Source organism: Phalacrocorax carbo, chromosome 1 (genome assembly GCF_963921805.1).
Source record: "Phalacrocorax carbo chromosome 1, bPhaCar2.1, whole genome shotgun sequence".
In the NCBI taxonomy this organism is placed as follows: Eukaryota; Metazoa; Chordata; class Aves; order Suliformes; family Phalacrocoracidae; genus Phalacrocorax; species Phalacrocorax carbo.
This window is the reverse complement of record NC_087513.1, coordinates 53567490-53577297: the sequence shown is the minus strand read 5'-3', so window position 1 is coordinate 53577297 and position 9808 is coordinate 53567490. Positions and strand designations below refer to the sequence as shown.

The window sequence follows — 9808 nt, the reverse complement described above, 5'->3', positions numbered from 1 at the left end:
AGCAAGCAGCCTCTAGCAAGCCCAGCAGCCGCTGCCCATTCTAACAGCCACCTAGCTGAACATTGAAAGAGGTTTCCTTAAGCTGATGTTATATTCCAGAATCCCTTCAGTGTCGATAAGATGTTACAGTAAAATACAGCAACAAAGACGAATACTGTATCTCTAACACAGTACTGGTTTTCTGAAAGGAAAATAAATGTCTCCAGTAGGCACCTTATGGCCCTGGCCTGCCAGGGCCATAATCCGAATGTAACTTCCACTTCCATGAGCTGTTATTCCACCCCCTCAGCTTGACAGTGACATTATTCAGTATTACTGCAGAAACTGAAACACAAATGAAAGGCAGGAGGCAGTGTTCTCCCTCCAGGAGCGAGGATGTTCACAGGCCTGAATGCAGTCATCACATAACCCATCTGTTAAAAATGAAGTAAAATTTAATATAAAAAAATCAAAGTGGCTTTCCATTCAGCTGTACATGCTCTGGTAAATATACAGTTTTGGAAAAAAAACTGAAAAGCTTTTCTTTAAGATCCTAGATGAAAAAGAGGACATGAAAAAATACAAATAAATACAATTAAAATATGTAAATACTTTTTTTTAAAAAAACACAGTAATTAGTTCTTTAGCTTGAAATTACTTTCTATAAATTAAACTTCCAGGAAGGAAAAGCCTTTTCATTCCATCACTGCTATGTCTTTCAGTGCATGACTTCGAGGTCTCTTGGCCTTGTAGGTGGGGCGCAGGAATTCTATTTTTCGCTTCCTGGTTTCTGCTTTATTCTTATGTCTCTTCAGCTTCCTCCTTGCAGCGATGTCAGGGTTTGCCACAGCCTAGTGAAAAACAGTACATTCGTTAGTTGTAACTAACCAAACAACTGCCCTTGTAAACATCAGGTACTTCCTAACTGGTGACTGTTAAGACAACGCAGGGGCTTACATAGGCTCCTCAAAACTGAGGGTATTCTGGCTGCTCTGCCCAGTTTTACCACAGCATCGCTGTCAGCCAAGAGGCTGATCTTCAACAGTTTCTTCTGAAGTTTCAGAAATGAAACAATGAAGCTGTCCCAATTTGGGATGAAGTTCTTGCCTCTAACTCACATTCCCACTCAGTTCTTACCTGCAAAGCCCTCTGCTTTTTCCTCATTGCTCTCTTCTGGTTGGCCTGTTTCTGCACAGAAGAAAAGGCAAGCGAAAAAGCCTCCAGTCCAACTAACTTCTTGAGCAGTTCAATGATTTCTTGGGAAAGGTTCTTCAGTGTTGGATCTAACAAAACAAATTAACTTGTGTAATCTTTTCAGCATATAGAATGAAAGCCAAGAGCCCAGTAAGGATTAATCTTTCTTTACTAAAGGATGACTGCTTTCATCTTATCTTAAGGATTCATCATCTTATCCAATAGACTGTAGAGACAAGAGCAAAGGTGCTTGTGAAATCTGGCTCTTCACCAGCTTTCCCAGCGGGCCGCACGTGGCACTTCACACTGGCAAACAATAATGCTTCTGAGAAGTAAAACTTTTTTTTCAGAGGAATAATGGCATCACAGAGGTTGTTAAAAGTGGCTTGCTGTAAACAGCCACCAGGGCTCTTTTCGAAATGGGTTTGCTGGAAATAGAGGATTCCAGCCTTGTCAGTCAGCATCTCTGTCCAGTGTGTACAATAAAGGCTGGCTTAATGGTTAGGATCACTAGTTAATATGTTGTAATTAACTACAATCACTGCGGGAAAAAAAAGGTACTGGGGGGGAAAGAAGGCTACAAAGAAATGCTAAGAGAAAACTGAGAGCAGGGCAAATGTTTCCCTCAGTCTTCCAACAGGATCTCTCTTTCAAGTGCTTGTACAACCTCCAGGGAAGCTTCTGTAAGCTGCTTGCCTCCACAGTATCCCTCAGTGAAAAGTTCCTGGGGTCTACACCTCCTGCCATATGAAAAACCACCTCTGCAGTTATTCTAAAAAGTCATGCAACGGCCCCTGGTTCTTGTGCTGGCAGAGAAAGCAAACAGTTGATCCACGCACAATACTGTCAGTCTCTACCACACCTTTGCCAAGTTTCTTGCTTACCTTAAAAAAAAAAAAAACCAAAACCACAAATGAAAAGGTAGCTACGGCGGCTGTTCCTTACCTAGAACACTGTTACTGCCCTTCTCCAAGTTTTTCCAGTTCTTTTGTATCCTAAGACATGGGGACCCAGTGCTGTGCATTGAATTTTCATGGCGCATATACAACCACAGATTTAGAGTAATATAACTTTTTTGGTTTGTTGTCCTTTTCCTGACATCGGATTTTGCTTGACTTAACACATTTTCAAGAACTATCTAAACACCAGTGTCTTGTTCTTAAGCCAGGAGTCTCTTGTGTTAAATGGAAAGTTGATTTGTCTTTCCCCCACCAGCCATGACTCCTTAAGATCTTTTAAACAAACATGGATCTCCAGGGAGAAACAGGTGTTGTTGCTTGGTTAGTATCAAGTAGGACACAGTGACCTGGACACATCCAGGAGGAAGGGGGTTCTGTGCACAGTTTAACAGGTGCACGCCTGCCTGCACACACTGCGTGCTGCATTCCTGTGGCAGGCAGCTCTCTTCCCCTGCCTGCAAAGTTTACTTTCTTTCCATCACTGTGCACACATGCACACATTGAAGGTCATTTTCTCTATTTCAGAAGGGGGAGCTTGGGGAAAGCATTGATCAGCCACCAAACTGGCGATTCCAACTTGTGCAGTCCCTTGCTCTACAGTAACACAAGCTGCCATAAAACACACCCTGTTTTACATTAAAACTGAAACACACTTTCAGGACATGGATCTTCACGCCCCAAAGCCTCACAGCAGATCTAACATGGCAATTCAAAAAGAATGGCACTTGGCAACAGCCTTGTTCTGGCTCCCTTAACAGCCGCGCTCTGCTCCTCTCCTCAGCAAGGACTCCATGGCTCCTGCCACCATAAGTCCACCCTTGATTACTACACTTTTCCCACTACATCACATATTCAAGCTTTACCCACTTGCATGTAGGAGCCTGCTTAACTTCAGTCTTTTTTCTTTGTCAACATGTAGATTTTTGTTCCAGCTGTCAAACACCTCCTTTCCTGGTATTTTGGTTAGACTGCAGGTAGGTGAAATTCACCAATTATGGCATCTGTGCCTCAACAGAGGAAAGGAATGACAGGAGGTGTTTGTGCTGCAGCACAGCTGACACACTTCCCTCTTTGATAATGTTTGTGAGGGAAATCACTTACCTTGCTCTGCATAGGTGCTGTTCAGCTCCCTGAACAGAGGTGTCAGAATTGTTGGAAGGTAGGGTTTGATCCTGTCTTTCCCCAGATCCACCGAGATTGCTCCCAGGAACTTAAAGATGCAGCTTCTCTGAAAATGAGTGTGTGGACATGAAGTGAGGAAGATTGGAAGGGAACTGCCTTACTGATCTGCTGCAAGAGTCCTCTGCATCACTGTTCAACGTGCACGACGCTGTTTCAGACCCCCTAGTCAGAAACTCACTGCTGTTACAAGGTCTTACTGCAGCCAAGCACAGCCTTTAGATGAGACACAACCCCATGGGATCTGTAAACATGTAAGCTATGACTTCACTGGGTTGGCAGCTGTTAATGCTCTGAACAGGCTTGTTCTCACTGTCCTGTACTGAGGCAGCTGAAGACATGAAAGCTCAACCTCTCTCACGCTGCACCACAGGGAACCACAGTGCTTTTCCTGACGCTATCCTGCAGCCTCCCCTTCTCCTAGCAAGTAACTTCACACTGCCATTCGCCTGCCTGCATAAACCTTGCACTCAGGCCTTCAAAGGCAGTGTTCTGTCCCCTTCAGCTTGGTGCCTTTGGCCTTACCACCACCCCACACAAGGGCTGGAAGCAACGGCAAGCAGCAGTAGACTGGCACAAGCCTTTCCTGAGAATCCCAGACTGAAATACTTGGTGTTTTTTTTGGCACCTACTAACCCTCACTTCAGCATCAGCTCCCAGCACTCTCTACAGCTGGTCCCCTGGAAGCAAAGAACCAGAGCAACACCCTCCTATGCAAGTGTCTACCACATCAAAACCAGTTGGTCTAACCCTGTTCTTACCTTTACAGGGACCTTAGGAGAATATGCTGCTTCTCGCTTTGCCATGAGAGAGAGCTTCTTCATTAACCATAGCAATGTGGGTGTCTGGCCTTTTTCTTCTGTATCTTCTCTTTCTCCCTCTACTTGAACAGAAACATCTTTTTCTTCTTCATCTTCTGAGGCCTCCTGCTCTTCCACTTCACAGCCCAGTTCTCCTTCAGCCTCTTTGCCTTCTTCGGAGGCAGGGGCTAGCAAGTAAACCACTTTTGCCACAAAAAGCAAGTTCTTTATAACCTGAAGTGTATAAATAGAGTAGTCAGTCACTGTGGGTTCCCGCAGTGCCAGCATGAGCAGTGCCCAGGGTATGTAAGAGTCAAGGCTAGATCCAAAAGAGGAACTGGTCAACCAAGGAGGCTCTAACGGGTTCACCCCTTGCATGTTTCTCCTAACAGGAAGGCCCACCTCAATATCCTCCTACAGTCTGGGAGAGTTTCTCCCCATGAACTACCATGCCTTCTGGGCTCCAGCACCCCCTGAGGCAGGGCTGCTCCTTTTGTCCTTCGCATCTCTAGCAGCCCCTGGTTCTCCACAAGAAAATCTCTGACCAGGTTCACAGTGGAGCCAGACCTTCAAGCAGCAGCATAAAGCTGGACTAAACGCTCCCAGCGATCAGCCAAGGCTCCAGTGCAACTGCAGGGAACCAGCACTAGAGATCTAGATACCTGCTCCAGTCTGGGCCGCAGAGCCAGACCCTCCCTGCTGGAGGCCTGGACAGGAGGGACCCCAGTCCTGCCACGGTGCCTCCCCTTTCTGTCCCTGCCACCCTGCAGCCCTTCCAGCGGGCTGACACCACAAGGGGGACTTTCCTGGGCCCCTCAGATGCCCTCAGCATAGAGCAGCTGGCCCTGCATTGTGTGTTTGCCCTGAGCCACCAGCAGCACTGCTGTCCTGACTGGGATGTAACACAATCTCACGGGCCAGGGCCTGCTCTGTGCCTTCCTGCAGCCCCAGACCTGCTCTTACCTGCTCTCCTAGAGACAGGTCCAGGAACTTGGACTGCAGCTGATGGCAGAATGCAAACGCAAGTTCCTTCATCTGGGGAGAGGACAAAGGAGAAGGGAATTATTCCATGAAAGGGAGCCAGTAGCAGAGACTCAAAGCAGTGTTCTGCAGTCACCAAAGCCGGTTCCCAGGGAAGGCCAAGGGATTGGCTCAGCACAACTTCTGCCTGCATCTTGCAGCTTAGAGGGGAATCTTTGGGCTGCTGAGAATAAGACCCGAAAGAAGCCCCCTCTCCCAGCAGCAGACACACCTCTTCAAATCCTTTAAGCAATCGGGATTAGGCAGCAGAGAAACAACTAAAAGAGAAATGTGCATGCCAAGCTGTAACACTATTTTTATGTCCCAGCCGGAGAATGGACATGGGCTGGGGGGCAAGAAGTAGTACAGACATCATTACCTTTTTGTCCAGTTCAGCAGTCAAGAAGACTCTGGATGCAGACAGCTCTGCTGATGTCTTTTTCCTCTTCCCTGCCTTTCTTTCCCTCCACTTGTCAACAAGATCTTCTGGCTTGTAAGATGCAAACAAAAGGCCAAAGATCTCGGTAGCTGTCAGCCAGACCCAGCTGTGAGGATACCACAGGTGAGACTGCACGTGACCTGGAGGAAAGAAAACCTCTTTCAGCACAGGAGCTAGTCCTGTGAGAGCAGGAAAAGAACCAGGTCCCCCCAAGAATCACCACCGCACATGCTACAATAAAAAAAGTGAAGGAAATGAACTGTGCTCATCTGCGCAGAATATAAAAGACTTCCTAACAACCCCATCCAGCCAAAGCAGAGAGCAGCAAAAAGCTACAGGTAGCCAAACATCCCCATGGTGAGCAGGTGTTCTTGAATGTTCCCAACACCCAAAGACTGGGCAGTTGCTGGAAAGCGATGGCAACTGGGCAGGAAAAGTGGGCATGGCACAAGACGACACTTGCTCTGATCCTGGCTGACAAGTCATGTTTCTGCAGCAACTAAGGTCCCCTCAGGGGCTCAGTGCCGCAGCTCATCTGTCCATGATGTCTGGGGACTGTCTGCTGTGTGACTCAGGTGAGCTGGCCCTGCTGCAGAAGGCAGATTGAACCCCTCGATGGAGGCTGGGGATGCTTCAGAGAAGAGATGGAGTCACTCTCTTATCTCGCCTCTGTCCAAGGTGCACATCACCAAGCAGTCCAGGATTTATAAAGGTTATCTCATATCTCACTAAAGGCACCTGGAGCCTGAACTCTTCAAAGACATCAACCATCCAGACCCAGGCCTTCTGATAGCAGCAAATAAAGCAATTAAAAATAATAAGGCAACAAAATGCCAATAAGCCAGCCTGACATTGTACAATCTCACTCATAGGGAAATCGCTTGGATCAAATAACCTCCAGGCCTTAACATCCCAGCAGACACACAGTATTTAAGCACCAATACCATGTGTCATCACTTGCTGGCTGATATGTATGATCTCATCAAGAAAAATCTCATTTACCCAGGAGAACTGAATGTTTTAATCCAAGAGTATGTAATTGTGGGCAAACATGCAATAGTCTGCAACTATTTGCTCTTGGGATAATAGAAAATACTTCCCAGCAACTCAGAGGGCGTGTTGTTTTCATCAACCATGTACCCTTTTCCGTCTAACTTCTCTTCCACTGCCCAGTAACTGCCACGTATTAGCATTCTGCAGCAGGCAAACCTTGCATGACAAAGTTCAGTTGTTTATATTAGGGCATGAAAAGCAAGGTGGCACATAAAGAATCTGCCATGTAACACAGCCGTAACAATTCTTGATACTTACCCCAGATATTGCTCACAACTTCACTCTTCTTGGTTAACTGAATCAAGTTGCACTCTGTGATTAGCTTTGTTACCAGCACAAGAAAGCTGAATAGCAGCCTATCTGCAGCCTTCTCCTCCTCCTCTTCAGTTATCTATAAAATCAGCAAGTCAAGAAAGATGCTTATGAGAACCTGAAGACAGTGCTTGCTTATTTTATAAATTTCAGATCAACCCTGCAAAGAGACAGAAGACTGACTTGTCCCCAATTTCCAAAATAAACAGATGAGAAGCAGCTCCACTAAAGCATTTCCTCTGGAGACCGGTCCTCTGCAGGGGAGATTATTACTACAGTCATTCTTGGTTTTTATACAGACATTACTGTAGCAACTCTTAGGCTTCTAAATGCAAGCAACTATGCACACAATGTATATCATTCATGACTATATATGTATTCGTGCACATTTGATTCTCATTATTCCAGCCAAGCTGAGCTCAGATTTACCTGTGTCACCTGGGAAGCCCCACGTTGTTATGACAACACTGTGCGCTCTGTTTTACTAAATCACCTTCAGGTGCTCACCCTGCCTGCAGTCACCAGCTGGCTTGATATAACTAGTCAGTGCTTCACCTGCATGTCACAGCACAGGGGGTGATTACACTGAATTTCTCTTCACTGCAGGTATTTTATTTTCATCTCTTGCCAATTTACGTACCCTGAGGCTCTTCTTTCTTGTTCAGCCTGTTGCCCTCGCACATTAGTAACATATGTGGCCACTCCCCAGGCGCAGTGACTGGGATCCCTTTGGGATTATCACATGCCAAGCAGAACCTGAGGCAGCCTTGTTAGTCTGAGCTAACCATGTGCACTAAAAGGGTTTTCCGTAAAACAAAACCATGGTCTGAAGTACAGGAGGGGAACTCCTTTGAAAGCTAAAGCTGTAGATAACTCTGAACAAAGCAGACAGTCACAAGCAATGTACTCCTGATCTTCCACACTTAAGACAAATCCCTGCGGCTAGCAGACACATTTCCCAGTTAAATGTATGTTGTCTGTGTGATCATCAGGCTGTTTTCCAACCAAACCAATTCTAACCCATCCCAGTGCTACCTGCGCACCCTGCCATTCTTTCTGTTGGTGGTTTTATAACTCCACTTTAAACAAAAAACAGAAGTCCCTTCTCTCCTGCCACCAGAGGAAAAGACCAGAAGCAGGAAAAGCTACCTCGACATACATACTGCTATATGCAGTCAACCCACCAAGTCATACAGGTGAAAACCAAAAGCCTGAGACTCAAGGGCTGCCTCAAGAAATCCTTCAGCCCACAGAGATCTTGACAGAGGCCAGGGTAAGGAGCAATATGCCTGCTGGTTACACAATATGGATGGAGGCTCAGGCCAGGAGGCTTTGCAAAGTTCCTTTGCCACTTGTGCTGTGACACATGACATCAAATTTGGGCTTACCGACAAAAAAATATGGTTCTAGGTCAGTGAGGTTCCCTTCAGAAGAAATGCGTGTTTCGTGTCTTTCCTCAGTCCCAAAGATTAGGTCCGACAGTTAAAATCTCTCCTACACTTCTCATTTTCCATTTTCTTAATTCTCCTTCCCCACACCTCACGCATGGGAAAAATTACTTACGTCTTCAAAGTTAATTGGGTTGATTTCTTTTTCAATCAAGGTGAGGACAGCTTCAAGCCGCCGCTCAAACATTACTCCCTCCACTTCAACAAATAAACCGCATGCCTGGGCAGCCAACCTCCTGTGAGAGCTCTGCCAACAGAAAGAATAACACCCCTCGTTACTTCTTGATAATCAAATCCTGCAGCTCCCATGTGCAGGAGCTTGTAGCAACCCCTGCTCTTGCCTGTAGCAACAGCATCTTACAAGAGGCTGTTTTTCAAAGTACTACTGAAAAAGGAGATGCTGCCAACTAGGGACAAAAGCGCCTGGCAGCACAAGTTATCCCTGGAAATACACCTTAAAACTGAAGGCCAAAAGGTCTTTCCCAGCCCCATTCCCAGCTGCAAAGCTCTAGGGCCTATTTTGCACTCTTTGGTTCTTCACAACGTAACAGACGGCTCACAGCTATAAACCAGAACTGAACATATTAGAGATGAAAAGGATGAAGTGGTGAAGAACACTTACTCTACTAGTGCAGAGGGACAGAGCATGAATCCTGTTTGAGAATAACTAAACACCCAGGCACCCAGGTCAAAATGGGAGGCCTGCAAGACTAGGTTTGCCACCCCCCAGCTGCCGGCAACAGACTGAAACAAGTCTAAGCTAAAAGACAACAAGAAAATCCAATTACTGGCATCAGAAGTTTTAAGGAATTTGCTCAGACTTTAACCTGAGCAAAGACTACACTTGGTGAAATACCTGACCCAAAAGAGGAACTGTCAGAAAGCAGCACAATGCAGCTGGGAAGTCTGTAGGCTGACCTACAGCACTTCCTTACATTTGTGCAGCTATATGAAGCTGTATCATTTCTTCCTCTTCTTACTAGCAACAGTTATGGTGCTGAGCACAGCTTTAAAGAGCTTTTATTCTAAGTTGAGTCTTGCCCATACTGCTTTCCTAAAACTACTAAGTCAAGCATAACTGAACCCACCAATCCACCAGACCTGGTATTAGCCATCTCTTACTCGCCTTAATCTTACTCAGCCCCCAAACAGAGTCCAGACTTGGTCAGATGAAAGACCAAAGAGTACCTTTTTACTGTGAAACCACTCTGTGACCAGCGAAAACATCAGATCTTGTTTTTCATTGTTTATCTTACTGAGGAGAGATTTACATGTCAAAGCCGCCATCTTTTTGCATTTGGCAGAGTCATCATTTATCATCATCATACAAAGAGAGAGAAAAAACAGCCCACAGTATTTGTGGAGGAGATCCTAGAAAGAAACAACCATTAGTCAACCACACATCCCCAAGGAGCTTCTGGCATT

General features: G+C 45.9%; 1 protein-coding gene across 1 annotated transcript in view; it reads right to left on the bottom strand.

Moving 5' to 3' along the window:
* Window positions 1–416: 416 nt before the first annotated feature.
* UTP20 (UTP20 small subunit processome component) overlaps window positions 417–9808 on the bottom strand; it is a 66006-nt gene continuing 56614 nt past the window's right edge. Inside the window, exons 54-62 of the mRNA XM_064451942.1 lie at window positions 9572–9754; window positions 8499–8630; window positions 6882–7014; window positions 5511–5710; window positions 5075–5146; window positions 4073–4345; window positions 3234–3360; window positions 1117–1262; window positions 417–830 (exon numbers count right to left, since the gene is read on the bottom strand). Coding sequence (XP_064308012.1) covers window positions 675–830; window positions 1117–1262; window positions 3234–3360; window positions 4073–4345; window positions 5075–5146; window positions 5511–5710; window positions 6882–7014; window positions 8499–8630; window positions 9572–9754 — 1422 coding nt within the window. The 3' untranslated portion in view covers window positions 417–674. The remainder of the gene's footprint in view (window positions 831–1116; window positions 1263–3233; window positions 3361–4072; window positions 4346–5074; window positions 5147–5510; window positions 5711–6881; window positions 7015–8498; window positions 8631–9571; window positions 9755–9808) is intronic.